General features: G+C 39.7%; 1 protein-coding gene across 10 annotated transcripts in view; it reads left to right on the top strand.

The window, feature by feature from the left end:
• The window catches only part of USP40 (ubiquitin specific peptidase 40), a 69,427-nt gene that overhangs the window by 41,794 nt on the left and 11,005 nt on the right, over positions 1-16,628 (top strand). For 5 of the 10 annotated variants that reach the window (XM_037912596.2, XM_043525709.1, XM_037912600.2 and 2 more), the window contains 11 exons: positions 631-684; positions 2,009-2,097; positions 2,668-2,754; positions 4,056-4,092; positions 7,621-7,685; positions 8,304-8,378; positions 9,211-9,337; positions 11,380-11,474; positions 12,697-12,815; positions 13,471-13,536; positions 13,803-14,013. In XM_037912596.2, coding sequence (XP_037768524.1) covers positions 631-684; positions 2,009-2,097; positions 2,668-2,754; positions 4,056-4,092; positions 7,621-7,685; positions 8,304-8,378; positions 9,211-9,337; positions 11,380-11,474; positions 12,697-12,815; positions 13,471-13,536; positions 13,803-14,013 — 1,025 coding nt within the window. Of the gene's footprint in view, positions 1-630; positions 685-2,008; positions 2,098-2,667; positions 2,755-4,055; positions 4,093-7,620; positions 7,686-8,303; positions 8,379-9,210; positions 9,338-11,379; positions 11,475-11,572; positions 11,614-12,696; positions 12,936-13,470; positions 13,537-13,802; positions 14,014-16,628 lie in introns of those variants that run through there. The other 5 variants (XR_006285036.1, XR_006285038.1, XR_006285037.1 and 2 more) reach the window with 5 other exon arrangements.

The following is a 16,628-nucleotide window of genomic DNA, read 5'->3' as shown; positions in this document are numbered from 1 at the left end:
GTAAAGGATTTGAGACTTCTTTAGTTGTGAATAAAATGACAAATCTTCCTGGCTAAAAATACTACAATGTAGCAAACTAACTGCTGTTGAAAACATACATATGCTAGGAGTACCTTATTTATATCCACCCACTACTTTTCCTAGAAGCCATTTTTTTGCAGGTCCAAGAACTTTGTCATCTTGTTTTAAAAAACAAAACAAACACATCACAAATGAAAGCAATTCTGAGACTGGTAAATTGCCTTCCTGTAAGATTTATACTTTCTATCCCTCCCTATAAGATTTATTTCAAGGCATTTTTAAAAATGTGTATCCAAAGTTGCAAACTTTGGCCAATCACAATATTCAAGCCATTATTGCTAAGGTAGCTGACTTTTTAAAAAGGGAAAGTAATGTCCAGCCAGGAGGCAAGGCTAGCAGTGTTTTCTTGACCTCTGGGAAGTGCTATCAAATTGTGATATTAGTGCTGCACCTTAGGGACAAAAAATTTTCTACTATGAGATGCCTCTACTTAGCTAAACCTGTTAGTCTGTTAATTTTCAGTCCTCTATCATTCCAAACAGCTGAGCCAAATTCAATTTGATTTTAATCTATTTAGTCCATCTTGTCCTCCTTTTTCCTCCATTGTAGTGAATGATAGCTGTCTCAGACCTATTAACAGAAATGGGAAGCTTCTCTCTCCAGGTAAGCCTCTCTAGTAATCTGTCAGATAAAATTAAGGAGAAGATGCATAGCTGCTATATTTCTCATTTAATAGAACATACAAAAATATAGCTGGGTGAATAATAGATTCACTGTCATTCATAGTGGAAGTTCATAGTCATTCATAATTATAACGAATAGTCATTGGGCCATGGAGAAAGTGAGAGTTGTTCTGTAGCGTGGTGGCTAGGCCGCTCTCTTAAGACATTGGAGACCCAAGTTCCAGGTTCTTCTCTGACTGTTGATACAAAGTGGAGCAGCTTGAGAGAAGAGATGGACAGAGACCCACCCCAAAATACCCCATCAGCCGATGAATAGGACATGCGCCTGCAGTATGGGACACCAATGTTCAAATCACTTCTCCCTGTCAGGAAGAGAGGGAATTGGACCCTTGTCACTGGACTAAACGTTAAAAGGAGGTCTGTGGGGTTGCCGCTGCTGCTTCAGGCTGCTTTGTGACTCCAGCCCAAAAACTCGAAATGTTTTGCTAATGTTGAAATGAAACTGTTTGGTTCTTATATTACCGAAATATTTCAGTTTTTCAGTAATGTCGAATCTATTCATGAATTCTTATTGTGTTTGCCAAATGGTTTCAGGTTGGCCAGATAAACTATTCATTGTAACAATTTCACCCAGCTCCTATATACAAGTCTAATATCATATTAAAGTGATGAGTAGCATTTCATGGTGTTCCCATACTTAATTAAAACAGGAGCCTTTTTCCAATAGTAATACTTGTCTGTTAGCATTTCCGCTATCATACAAATAAACCATTTAATTGTCTTTTTTTATTACTTGCATCTAAATTCACTAATATTAAATACTGTACTACCAATCATGTATTCATTAGGAACTGGATGCTGGATCACTGCAGAAATGCACAAAAGGTGAACAGCTACCCAATACAATATACTGTATGTAGATGAAAATAACTATTAGTTTTCAGTAAGTAAGCCATGTAAATAAATTTATAAAGAAAATAGAGTAATTTGAATATTGCTAAAAATATGAGTCCATAGCTCCTTTCATTTTTAAGGCTGCTTGCTAACTGTTTCAGGAAAAGTAGAGTCCCTCTTTGTGGATTTACAACATATATTCCTATAAACATTACAAACTAAATGTTAATATTGTTAAATAAAGTTGATACACAATAGGAGGATTTTAGAATGGATTGGATAACTAAGCATGAATAAATATATTAACAGTTAAGTGTTTGCATCATCACTTTCATGACCACACTGGCAACACTAGTATTTTTTGGAAACAAACTTTTATTGTGTTTTCCATATTTTTATCCTCTCTAAAGTGCCTGAGGATTATACTGTCAAAGAAGCAGAACTAAAGATGGGAAGTCTTTTGGGACTGTGTCATGGAAAAGCTCCAACTTCCACTCAGGTAAAAGAGTAGGGATACACAGAAAGAGGACTTGGCGCAAAAGAGCTTTGATCATGTTTACATTTTCCAATATTCATCATTTGTATTTTCTCATCATAACACTTCGTAGAGTTAATGGCAGTATAGGAGAAATGCTCATTCCTTTTACGAAATATGCTAATTGGCTTACTCACTTTAGAGACTTAGGGGTAGTAGGAACATTGTCATTTACTCGGCTCAGCACCTTCCCTGCCTTATTTCATTTTTAACTGTAAGATGTACCTGGTCTGCCTATTGTATGTTTTGCCACAAGAGGATTTCAGTGCTGTTTGTTTTGTTAGAGAGACAACCCTGCTGTAATTAACCAACATGCACGTGCAGTGAATACAAAGAAAACTTAACCCTGTTTTCATTCTTAACTATATCTTCTGAGAGTTTAGATAAGTAATTATGATAGACTACCCCATATTTGTAAGTAGTCTGTCTTAGCCTTATTCTGGAATTAAAAATCATGTAAATCTATTATATGTGTATATAAAATCATGCTGCATGATCTCTGAACTTTAACTTGACATGCTATCCTTTTCTTAGCTCTTCTTGTATTTTGTTGTTGGGAGTGATCTGCAGGGAGGGCCAGAGATGGAGATAATAGTGGAAGAGACTGCATCTGTGAGAGAGGTAAGTGTTGGAGTTTTACAGATATCTTTCATTTTGCATGGATACTTTAGCACTCCAATGCCAGCTCCTCTGCACCTGGATACTCCTCGCTTGCTACTGTGTATTGCTTCAAAACAGCATCCATGTTACAGCAGGTGCCCCTGGGGAAATTGATTTATTGGGGAAAATTTCAAAAGTAGGAAAGGGGAGAGAAATGTCTTGAGTTCCTTAAAGATGGTGGGGAGAGGATACTGCCCATGGACTGATCAGAATCCAGCTGGCTTAGACATGGTCATGTGATCATCTTTACAAGTAGTGTCACTTTATTAGTCATGCGGGACCATGTAATACTATGACAGGGTTGATCACGATTAAGTGGGGTGTAAGCAGCTGGATCTGCAATTTTATTGTAGAATTAGTCTTTTTAAAAACTGAAGCGAGGTCTGTGAGCAGAGCCTATTGTGGAAAAGGAAGAAGGTAGCTTTTGGTAGTGGCTGACTCTTTTTGCTAGAGTTGGCTTCAGAGCAGCACCTTGCTCCAAACTAGGAAGTAGATACGGGTCTTGATATCAAACAGTGCTTTAAAATATGTTTAAAATTGTTGTGGTTATGAAGCTCTAATGTTTAATATCTTTAACTTGTGTTTTGGAGTCATCGTGTCTTTAAAACATGTACATGCTGGTCCTCTGGACTTTTAAAGCAAAGTGTTGGTGCTGAACATAAGGACACACACAATGTGGGTTCAAAATCTTTTGGAAGACACTTTAAAAAAAAATAAAAAATCTCTCTCTCTCTCTCTATCGCCAGCCCACCCTCATAGCAGGTGCCCTGCTGCTGCCACAGCAGTTCTCATTGCGACTAGCATAAACTCTTAGTATCTACCACGCACATAGTTAGACTAAAAGTAATCAGAGGGAATTGGGCTTTTTAAGATTCTGGCTTTATTTTAGTAAAGGAAACCTGTGGGAGGAAGTTGTCGTGTCAAACTCCTACACAACAGAAGTTCTCTCATAGAAGTGATAAATTGATAGCACAAGTCTATTTTCTGACAGGCTGTGAAAGCTGCTTCTTATAGAATATTAAAATTTTGTATATATACATTTATACATGAAAAAATTTTATATTCTAAGGGCTCAGATATGGCTTTCCAACAAGCATCAAGTAAGGGTGTGAGTGCAGTTGTTCTATCCATTAAGATAGTAACAGATCAGGAACCAGACTGTGACTTGGTCACATGTTGGAAAATCTAGTTTTGTAAATGAAATTATTTTTCAATTTATGTACTGGAGTTAAATATCACCATCTATTTTTCTTTTCTTTTAGTGTCTAAACTTAATGCTGGAGAAATCTGGGTTACCAGGTTAGTTGTACCAGGTAGTTTGTCTAATATGTTCAGTGTTTTCCAGATTCCTTTTGCACACCCTACAAGCTTAAAAAGTAATTGTTTAAATTAAGCTCATTTGCATCATTGTGAAATGCAATAAAAGAGAGAGAGGATTTATAGAGGCTGGAGAAAATGAATGAAGGTCTGGAAATAAAGTTCATGCCAGTCTAAACTGGGCAAAAACTCACCCTTGACTTCAGTGATCACAATAAATAAAAAGAGATCTTTAAATCACTTTGCCAAAGCAAAGCTGTAAAAGTGAAATTAATGGTAAAATTGCATCTGTGAGCACGTGCTTTGGACCATTCCATTATTAAAGGTGCTAAATGAAATGAGCAGGCAGAAGCTATTTAGTGATTGACTGTCTATATTGGTGGTTTTGTCAGTACAGCATTTTTCATTGCTGCTAGTTTGAGAAAAAGGAGCGTACCATAATTTCCTCTGTCTTGAGCACTGAAATTAATATGTATTAAATGCAACATTCTATGTTAGTGTAAAGTGAAGGTTGAAAATTTAAACGCAAGTCAGATAATAGGAAAGTTCATGTTCAAAAAACATTTTCATCTACATTCATTTACTTGTATTAGGATACACATTAAGCAGCCAAACTAAAACTTCTCTGTGTGTGTGTACGCACCACCCAGTAGGTAAATTCATGTTTGAAAAACGTTAGCCTCATTAATTTCTGTAAGTATAGATTTCCCTGCCATGAAAGCAATGGTACTGTGTTCTTGTGTGTTACTTTATATCACCAACCGTGAAAAGCTGAATTAGGCCTTAATTTGAACTTATGTATAGGTGCTCTCTTTCTAATAAAATGTGTGTTTCAGATCACTTGGATTCTTTTTTTCCTCACTTAAAAAGACTTTTGGACATGCTTTTTTCTTGTACTTTATTAAAATAATTCTGTTTGGATTTAGGGGTTTTAGTTAGAAAGGTCAAATTTTAGACCTTAAAATGCATACATATATAAATATTTTTATAATACTTTCCTCAGAGGAAAAATTCAAGAACAAACATAACTGCTCTTCCATAATGCTTTGTGCTCACTCTGCTCTTTCTATCTATCTTTAACGTATTATAATCCCAGAATTAGTGCAAATCAGCCCTGAATTTTTGGAGGTAGTAAAAATACCCTTTTCTTACAGCAACAGTTGTATTCATTTTTAAGAGGCCATCATCAACTTTAATTGCACATCTGTTTGAAAATATACCTACAAGTAACGCTTAACATCTTTGTAACTGAAAACTAATTTTTATCAATTTTTAAAATTTTGTTTTCTTTGTATTTGACAGCATTTTTTTAAGCGGACAATTCACTTCTCTTCTGTATCTTATTCAGAGAATCCTAGAATAGCAGGGTTGGAAGGGACCTCAGGAGGTCGCCTAGTCCAATTCCCTGCTCAAAGCAGGACCAATACCCAACAAAATCATACCAGCCAGGGCTTTGTCAAGCCTGACCTTAAAAACCTCTAAGGAAGGAGATTCTACCACCTCTCCAGGTAACCCATTCCAGTGCTTCACCCAGTGAAAAAGTTTTTCCTAATATCCAATTTAAACCTTCCCCACTGCAACTTGAGACCATTACTCCTTGTTCTGTCATCTGCTACCACTGAGAACAGTCTAGAGCCATCCTCTTTGGAAACCCCTTTCAGGTAGTTGAAAGCAGCTATCAAATCCCCCCTCATTCTTCTCTTCTGCAGACTAAATAATCCCAGTTCCCTCAGCCTCTTCTCATAAGTCATGTGCGCCAGCCCCCTAATCATTTTTGTTGCCCTCTGCTGGACTCTTTCCAATTTTTCCACATCCTTCTTATAGTGTGGGGCCTAAAACTGGACACAGTACTCCAGATGAGGCCTCACCAATGCTGAATAGAGGGGAACGATCACGTCCCTCGATCTGCTGGCAATGCTACTACTTATACAGCCCAAAATGCCATTAGCCTTCTTGGCAACAAGAGCACACTGTTGACTCATATCCAGCTTCTCGTCCACTGAAACCCCTAGGTCCTTTTCTGAAGAACTGCTGCCTAGCCATTCGGTCCCTAATCTGTAGCAGTGCATGGGATTCTTCCGTCCTAAGTGCAGGACTCTGCACTTATCCTTGTTGAACCTCATCAGATTTCTTTTGTCCCAATCCTCCAATTTGTCTAAATCCCTCTGTATCCTATCCCTACCCTCCAGCCTATCTACCTCTTCTCCCAGTTTAGTGTCATCTGCAAACTTGCTGAGGGTGCAATCCACACCATCCTCCAGATCATTTATGAAGATATTGAACAAAACCGGCCCCAGGACCGACCCCTGGGGCACTCCACTTGACACCGGCTGCCAACTAGACATGGAGCCATTGATCACTGCCCGTTGAGCCCGACAATCTAGCCAACTTTCTACCCACCTTATAGTGCATTCATCCAGCCCATACTTCTTTAACTTGCTAGCAAGAATACTGTGGGAGACCATGTCAAAAGCTTTGCTAAAGTCAAGGAATAACATGCCCACTGCTTTCCCCTCATCCACAGAGCCAGTTATCTTGTCATAGAAGGCAGTTAGATTAGTCAGGCATGACTTGCCTTTGGTGAATCCATGCTGACTGTTCCTGATCACTTTCCTCTCCTCTAAGTGCTTCGGAATTGATTCCTTGAGGACCTGCTCCATGATTTTTCCAGGGATTGAGGTGAGGCTGACTGGCCTGTAGTTCCCAGGATCCTCCTCCTTCCCTTTTTTAAAGATGGGCACTACATTAGCCTTTTTCCAGTCAACCAGGACCTCCCCCGATCGCCATGAGTTTGCAGAACCATTGGCCATTATCTTTGAAATCACATCTGCCAAGTCCTTTAGCACCCCCGGATGCAGTGCATCCAGCCCCATGAACCTGTGCTCATCCAGTTTTTCTAAATAGTCCTTAACCTGTTCTTTCACCACTGAGGACTGCTCATCTCCTCTCCATACTGTGCTGCCCAGTGCAATAGTCTGGGAGATGACCTTGTTTGTGAAGATAGAAGCAAAAAAAGCATTGAGTACATTAGCTTTTTCCACATCCTCTGTCACTAGGTTGCCTCTGCCATTCAATAAGGGGCCCACACTTTCCTTGACCTTCTTCTCGTTGCTAACGTACCTGAAGAAACCCTTCTTGTTACTCTTAACATCCCTTGCTAGCTGCAACTCCAGGTGTGGTTTGGCCTTCCTGATTTCACTCCTGCATGCCTGAGCAATAATTTTATACTCCTTCCTGGTCATTATTATTAGTTTCGTCTGGTTAGGGGAAGAGAGAGAAACATTTATAAAATGGGAAAATGTGGTTGCAAAACAACAAATTGTTTTAGGGAGTTGAGCATGTGTGGTATCTATAACTAGCTTTAATTTAAATTTGGCATCCATTTAATCTCTAACATTTTGTCAAAGTTGAGAAATGTATGAATTACTTACCCTTGGGAAGAGTGTGTTTACATATTCTTTTGTAATAGTGGTATTTTGCTGCATGTTTTCAGTGTTCTGCTTTTTGCAGGTAACAACTGGCATTTGAGAAGAATTGATTGGTGCTATGAAGCTGGAGAGGCATTAAGTGAGGAAGTAAGAGAACCCTATGTTTTACATTAAAAAGCAAATATGTTAAGGGCTCCTAGGTCTGTGGTATATTGGAGATCACATCCTATTTTATGTTGTTGGTGATTAGGCAAGAGTGAGAATGTGTACACACACACACAGAATATGTAACACACAAAGTATTAGCCTTGTGGTGATCTGCTGTGGCTATTGTTAAAGATTTTCCATACAGTTGTTTCTTGAAGCCTAGGATTTGGTGTGTTAGGAGCTTTGAGATCTACTGATAACCGCTAGGTATTATTATGTATTGATAACTTAGGGAGCTTCAGAGGAAATGGGAACCAGAGAGCAATAGGACGCCTGTTATACTTGCAACACAGACCCATATAAAGGGATGACTTGTACATTGGTGTGGATATTTGGTCAGGTGGTGGCACAACACGGTACTCCAAATTCCTGCTCCGTCTAGTGCATCTGAATAGTTGTTGAGTCTCCATCAAGTAATCAGCAACCAGATGAAGTTTAAAGTGCTCTTGTATGAAAAACAAGCCCCTGTGGCTTTAAGGCCTGCACACCCAGCACGCTTTTTACAAGTGAAAAAACTCATTCACTTAACAAAATACAGTATGCTTTCTGCTCCCTCAGGGTGCCAGACTGAAGGAGCTTAATGTCTGCAGTGGAGATACTTTGGTCATAACTGAAGGGAAACTGCCACCCAAGGTAAAATTTTCACTTTGTGTCATGCTACAGTTTGGCAGATCCTAAGCCATTTAGAACTGTGTAAATCAAAAACAAAGCCTGAAACTCCACTCGGTAACCAACAGGCAGCCAGTCCAGATCTCTGCACAGTAAAGTGCACATGATGAGAGACACTACTTAAATCACTACATTTTGTATCAGGTTGTTCACAAATCGTTTTAAAATGTGTGGAGCACATTGCAATAGGCTTGAAGTGAAGTGACCAAGAAGTGTGTGATGATAGGTCTGCCCCAGAAAGATATGGTTGCAACCTCCTGGTCAGATGTGGACAGAGAGCATCATCCTGGTCATTTCCACTTCCTGATCAACTAAGGGCAGTTAGGAGTCTAACCAGAGCCCCACAATGTGAAGCAATGTCACCAAAGATGGACAAACACCCCTGTCAGAGGGGCAGATGTCATCTTTGTCATACAGCCTGATGCTTTTCCGCAAACTAGCAATGTCACTTAGGTCTTATATTAATTAAGCCTCAGTCAGCTAGTTCTTACCATGTCTCAGTCTCTACAAGACTCTGAGTAAGGGGTTCATTGCACTTATTGGAGACAAAACTGGGTGACATCATTATGCTGTAACCAGTTTTGTCACTAACCGTTTCCCTGGGCCCTATACAGGTAGAACAAGCTAGAATCCGAGGCCCGTGCAGGAGTCCTTTACACAAAAAAAGATTAGAAAAACAATGAAAATGGAAAATTAACATTGCAGATTAATACTCTTCTTCTCTGTTGATGCAAAAATCAAACTTCACTCACTTTCTGTACTATTACGAGTAAGTTATTTTTCATTCACTGTACAGGGATTCTTGAAAGTGCCTATCTGGTGGTACAAGCCTTTGATGCACTTCAGACACCAGGAGAGCATGCAGGATCAAATGAACTGCATGACCTGCATGATGGGGGCATTGCGCGTATCTCCAGCAGGAGGTGAGTTCTTGGTGTTGAGAAATAAAGGTTTCCATGAACTTCTTGAGTAGAGAAAGTTGCCTTTTGCAAAACCAAATGGCCATCCCATATTTACCAAGTAGGCAACAATATTTGTAGAATATCTTCTTGAAGGGCCTGATGTTTTATGGGTTATAACAGTCTTCTTCTGATCCTTGTAGTAGGAAGAGAGCCTAAGACATAAGCCCTTGTATTAGAGGCTTGGTATTAGGTAGGACCTGCTCACAGAATCTGGCAAGAACAGGGCTAGTAATGCAAAAATACACATTCCTAAGAGGTGCTAAGCACAAAGTACTTACGCAAACACATCCCGATATCAAGTTGTACCAGAACATTCCAATATTAAGGATGGTACATAAACATTTCCCAAGAATAACAGGAACACACTGATCCCTCCTAAAAGATAGTATGGAATAAAAATGTTTTAATTGAACCAACGTGTACGAGATGATGGGTAATAACTAGCCACCTCGGGGCAGTAACTAACTGTGTCAGAGTCAGTACTAACTTGTTTGTATTAGGGTATAAAAATGTATTTCAGAGGGAGTATCTTTGTCCAGCTGAGGGGGGAATGGAAAGTCCTGCCATTTACTGAGTTGCGTCCATTGTCATGGGCATACATGTCTTAGTATTCTCATAGAGTCTGCCAGGTGCTATTACCGCACTTTGTTGACAATAAATCTGGCAGGGTGCCTTCGTACCTTAACGGATCTTGTGGTTATTGGGCGGTTCGCTCCAGTTCTGCTGTGCTGGCTGTTTGTGCTGAGCTGGGGCGGCATACAAAAAACCCACACACATGCAGCCGAACATCTAACCACAATCCTTAAGCTGTGTACACTGCCCCACAGTTTGGATTATGGGAATGTGAATATCAGTGTGCAGCAACGTACAGCTCTGTAACTCCTCCCATGTGAAAGCTACATTACATTAACTTAGTCCTATTTGAAGAGGATTACATTAATGCGAACTAGGAACCTTCTAGTTTGCACCCACAGCACTTCAGTGCTGGTTGCTGTTCACACCCCTGTAATCTGAACTGTGGGGTAGTGTAGATGAGCCCAAAGTATTGCTGACAAATGTAACTTTTCATAAGCTGCAAAATGATGGGTGAGTAAATAAGGCATAGCTACTAAGGGTGATGCATACATTGCTTTCTTCTAGAAATGTTTGCTCGTTTAAAATTGATAAAATCAAACAATACCAGTTAAGGTAGGAAGATTAAATGAAGTGGGGAAGGAATAAAATAAGGTGGAGAAATAATGCAAACTGGAAAAAAACAAAGCTACTTTCCACCTCCTCCTGCTGCCAAACGAAGGAAAAAACCCTCCTCTTCAGTACAGAGTTCTGTTGCATTACAGAAGAACTCGGCATTCTCTGTCTTTTCTTGTTACTCTCCTCCCTGCTTCAAAATTAGCATAACTGGTCACTAAATAATATATCCCACTCTTGCTATGTAAGATGTGGAGCTGTACCAATTTTCTTGGAATGCTGTTCAGATAATAGCTTTCATTGGGGCTTCCTTGTCAAATTCGTGGTACCTGTGTTGTTGAACACCATTTTAACATCTATTGGCAGAGGGGAAAATCATGTTTTACATTCTGTCTTGGTTTCTGATCTACTTAGTAAGCACATACTTTCTTTCTAATTAAGAAGTTATAAGGAGGCAAATCTTACACACCACTCATTTTGAGGTAATTGGTTTAATGTTGCCTTTGAGGTTTTAAGAATTTTTTCATTTGTGGTTGACAGTAATCAGTCATAAGCTGAAATTTGCAGTATTAAGACAGGCTGAATTCTTTCCAGTTTTGCATCCTACTAAAGGTATTAGAGGTTTTATGAAATTATATAATAATGTTAGAGAGAGGATGGTTAATTAAACAAATGAAAGTGAAATCTCACATTTATTGAACACTGAATTGACCATTCATTAACTGTTATGATTTTTAGCAAGGTATTGTATAGAACAATACATGTGGTTATATAATGTCAGTTTTCTTTGACTGTATCTACTGATCTCTTTAAAGATTCCCCAACATATGTCCAGTCAGACATCGGGCTTTGTTATGCAGGCAATGTGGAAATCTCTGGAGAAGCTTTTCTGGAGGATCTGAAAATTCAGGTTAGATATTATCCTTTGTATATCACCATGCTACTATGATTCTATGAGTGAGCTATATTAATATATATTTTTTTATTTCCTTTTCCCCTCATCTCCAGTATGTTCTGATATGGCATTTGCTTATATGCCATGTTCAGTGGTAAGTACCAACAGGCAATATGAGCATGTAGCTCAGACATTTTCCTAGTATCTGTTTCCTGCAATTGCCATTCTACCTTTTACATGTTCCCAGCTGCTAGCGTCATGCTGCACTTCATCTGAACTTTACCTTTTATGGTTTGCAGGCCTACTTTTATCTTGTTATTGTAAAAGTGATAAATAAGAGAAACACACTCCTCTACAAACACTATCAAAAGAACCACTTTCCATTTCTACATTGTTCCTGTATTAGTTTTTTGTTTCATATGTTGAATTTAATGATTCAATAAATGCTTTTGGTGCTAAGAAGGCCTGGTTATGTCATTTTGGAAGATGTGGATTTGGCCCTGTTGAGTGGAATCTAAGATGCATCTTAGTAATTATTCCTGATGCCTTAGCAATTGTAGCAAGCTTTTGGACAAGAAAACATAACTAACTGAATAGATTTTTATAAATTCCACTGCAAAGGGCACATTATTCACCCAACTGGTTGTTCCATTTTCACTGCATGGGGAAGGGTGACTATCTTCTTAACTGTGCTCCATATTACATGTCACTTTTAGGTTAGACTGGAACAGCTTGGTTTCAGCCTAACGCTTTTCGTATGGCCGACTAATATGAAAGGCCATGTTGAACATTTACATCCTTTATGCACATCAAAGAAACCAACTCAGAATGGAAACAGCGGTGTGCATTTGATATACCTTTTGCAGAAGAGTAGGGAAAGCTTACTCTGCATCTGGCTGGAGTGATCATGTCTCATCTCATTCACTTTTAAAACCAAAATATAAACGAGTCTGTAAGTGTTTTCAAAGAATCTCAGAAACTGTATGTTAAACTGAGGAATGTTGGGGAGGGAGTTCACTCAGATTTGTTTTGGGGCTGAAAAGGAAATCCGCCCCTTGTAGTTCACACCGGACAGTAGTTAAGTGGACAATAGAGTAGAAGTAGATCTGTGTAAATTCATTCTCTATATTTCTAATTGCTTAAATACTGCACAGAGGATCAGTCAAATGGGTTACATTGTGTGGCATTACTATTTCTTGGCAACTAAAATTATTGAAGAGATGTTTGGTTTTTTCAGGCCATGACCTTGCCATTCTTCCAGGAGCTCAGTGTCCCATCACCCGAGTTTCTCAGAGCCTGGACATTGGAAAGTAAGCGCCCAGGCAAGCTTTTACGAAACAACCAGCAACAACTCAAGTAGGTTTCTAATTGAACACTCAACCTTCAGTCTGTTGCAACGCTACATGACTGGATTGTGAGATGGATTGGTGGAGAAATATACCAGTTCAGTCAGTATTAACAGAAAACCCATTCCTGGTAATTTCAGTGTTGTGAGTTGAGTAACTGTTATAAATTAGATGTTTTTCATCTGGAATATCATGTTTTTGTTTTTGTTTTTCTTTAATCAGGTTACGTTTATTGGTTATGCTAACTTTTTCTTTAGAATTTTTGAAATGCAGTGTGCACCTGATTGGATTTTTTTTTTTTTCCTCGTGTTGCTTTCAAACAGGCTATGACTTGAAGGTGGGAGGGATAGCTCAGTGGTTTGAGCATTGGCCTGCTAAACCCAGGGTTGTGAGTTCAATCCTTGAGGGGGCCATTTAGGGATGGGGCAAAAATTGGGGATTGGTTCTGCTTTGAGCAGGGGGTTGGACTAGATGACCTCCTGAGGTCCCTTCCAACCCTGATATTCTATGATTCTATGATTCTACGATTTAGTTTCCAACTCAACATAAGATAGTTTTGCCATCCCTTTAAACTGTAACTTGTCAAATTATAACACATGATTTTTAAATATTAAAACAAAACCAAGGTGTAATCTTAATAAAACTCATTTGTCTGTCTTTATTAGTGAATATAAACTGGGAGGCAGAACAGAAATCTGTATCGAGCCTTTACAGAAGGAAGAGAATCTCGGGTAAGTACTACAAATTCCTATTAGTATTTTATTGATGTACATTACTAGATGAGACTTAATCTAGCAGTTCTTAACTTAAAACTTTGTCGGGTTCCAGCCAGTGCTTTGTTCTAGGATATTTATTTCACACACAGATTATTTTACTTCTTATTTCCCAGCAGAACTATTCCTTAGAAGGAAAAGAATTGATCAGGAATGTGCATGGCTCCTGGAAGCTTGATTCACAAGAATTTTGTTACCCCTTATTTTATTTTTTCTGATCACAGCCCCAGTGACTTGCTGCTTCGGGTGCAGATGGGCATACCTGGGGAGAGGGATTACTACCACTCTGTGGATTTGGTGTGGGATATCTCCAAAGAATGCACAGCATGGGCACTGAGGCATAGACTTGCTGCTCACTATTCTCTCCCTGTGGAGAAAATCGAAATTGCAAAATACTTCCCTGAGAAGTTTGAGTGGATGACAATCTCCAGCTGGGTAAGATCTGAAATGACAGAGGAACTAATTTGGGACTGGAATGACAGATGCCAACAATTTTACTTTGTGCAGAGACTGTTAATAAAAAAGTAAAGCAGGAAAGCTTAAATACTTTTGAACACACATTTCATTCAGTATTACCCATCAGGTGGATTTGGAAGTGAATGGGGTTGGTTATTCTTTAAGGGCTTGATCCAACTCTTACTGATTTCAGTGGAAGGACAATAAGAGTTCAGTTACATCCTATGCCAGTAGAACCGGGGTGCCATTTATGAGCCCCCATGCCATTTCATACCTGAGGTCTGCTCACAGCGCTCACCCTAACCCCAGACAGAGCTCTTAACTGCAACACAACTTGAGTGTGATATGTGATGAATTCTTTGCTGCCCACAGCTTCCACTTTTGGGGCAAGGAGTTTGTCTATGAACAGAGGCAGGGAGATTAAGATAACAAACAAAAGACTTGTCATTAAGTTAAATTAAGGATCATTAGATGATCCTAAAAGCATTGCCAGGTACTCTAGTTAAAAGATAGGAAACAAAGGGTAGGAATAAATTATGAGAATGGAGAGAAGTAAACAGTGGTGTCTTCCAGGGGTCTCTACTGGGACCAGTACTGTTCGACATATTCATAAATGATCTGGAAAAAGGGATAAACAGTGAGGTGGCAAAATTTGCAGGTGATACAAAGTTACTCAAGATAGTTAAATCCAAAGCTGACTGCAAAGAGTTACAAAGGGATCTCACAAAACTGGGTGACTGGGCAACACAATGGCAGATGAAATTCAATGGTGACAAATGCAAAGTAATGCACATTGCAAAGTATAATCCCAACTACATATACAAGATGGAGTCTAAATTAGCTGTTACCCGTCAAGAAAGAGATCTTGGAGTCATTGTGGATAGTTCTCCTAAAAACATCTGCTCAATGTGCAATGGTAATAAAAAAAAAGTTAACAGAATGTAGGGAATCATTAGGAAAGGGATAGATAAGACAGAAAATGTCATATTGCTTCTATATAAATCCATGGTATGCCCACATCTTGAAGACTGCGGGCAGATTTGGTCACTCCATCTCAAAAAAGATATATTGGATTTGGAAAAGGTACAGAAACTGGCAACAGAAATGATTAGGGGTATGGAACGGCTTCCGTATTAGGAGAGATTAATAAGACTGGTTTCAGAGTAGCAGCTGTGTTAGTCTGTATCAGCAAAAAGAACAGGAGTACTAGTGGCACCTTAGAGACTAACAAATTTATTAGAGCATAAGCTTTAGAATCATAGAATATCAGGGTTGGAAGGGACCTCAGGAGGTCATCTAGTCCAACCCCCTGCTCAAAGCAGGACCAATCCCCAACTAAATCATCCCAGCCAGGGCTTTGTCAAGCCTGACCTTAAAAACTTCTAAGGAAGGAGATTCTACCACCTCACTAGGTAACGCATTCCAGTGTTTCACCACCCTCCTAGTGAAAAAGTTTTTCCTAATATCCAACCTAAACCTCCCCCACTGCAACTTGAGACCATTACTCCTTGTCCTGTCCTTTTCTACCACTGAGAATAGTCTAGAACCATCCTCTCTGGAACCACCTCTCAGGTAGTTGAAAGCAGCTATCAAATCCCCCCTCATTCTTCTCTTCTGCAGACTAAACAATCCCAGTTCCCTCAGCCTCTCCTCATAAGTCACGTGTTCCAGACCCCTAATCATTTTTGTTGCCCTTCGCTGGACTCTCTCCAATTTATCCACATCCTTCTTGTAGTGTGGGGCCCAAAACTGGACACAGTACTCCAGATGAGGCCTCACCAATGTCGAATAGAGGGGAACGATCACGTCCCTCGATCTGCTGGCTATGCCCCTACTTATACATCCCAAAATGCCATTGGCCTTCTTGGCAACAAGGGCACACTGTTGACTCATATCCAGCTTCTCGTCCACTGTCACCCCTAGGTCCTTTTCCGCAGAACTGCTGCCTAGCCATTTGGTCCCTAGTCTGTAGCTGTGCATTGGGTTCTTCCGTCCTAAGTGCAGGACCCTGCACTTATCCTTATTGAACCTCATCAGATTTCTTTTGTCCCAATCCTCCAATTTGTCTAGGTCCCTCTGTATCCTATCCCTATCTGCCACTTTATCTACCACTCCTCCTAGTTTAGTATCATCTGCAAATTTGCTGAGAGTGCAATCCACACCATCCTCCAGATCATTTATGAAGATATTGAACAAAACCGGCCCCAGGACCGACCCCTGGGGCACTCCACTTGACACCGGCTGCCAACTAGACATGGAGCCATTGATCACTACCCGTTGAGCCCGACAATCTAGCCAACTTTCTACCCAGCTTATAGTGCATTCATCCAGCCCATACTTCTTTAACTTGCTAGCAAGAATACTGTGGGAGACCATGTCAAAAGCTTTGCTAAAGTCAAGGAATAACATGCCCACTGCTTTCCCCTCATCCACAGAGCCAGTTATCTTGTCATAGAAGGCAATTAGATTAGTCAGGCATGACTTGCCTTTGGTGAATCCATGCTGACTGTTCCTGATCACTTTCCTCTCCTCTAAGTGCTTCGGAATTGATTCCTTGAGGACCTGCTCCATGATTTTTCCAGGGATTGAGGTGA

This window comes from Chelonia mydas, chromosome 11, assembly GCF_015237465.2.
Source record: "Chelonia mydas isolate rCheMyd1 chromosome 11, rCheMyd1.pri.v2, whole genome shotgun sequence".
Classification (NCBI taxonomy): Eukaryota; Metazoa; Chordata; order Testudines; family Cheloniidae; genus Chelonia; species Chelonia mydas.
This window is presented reverse-complemented; position numbering and strand designations above follow the sequence as displayed.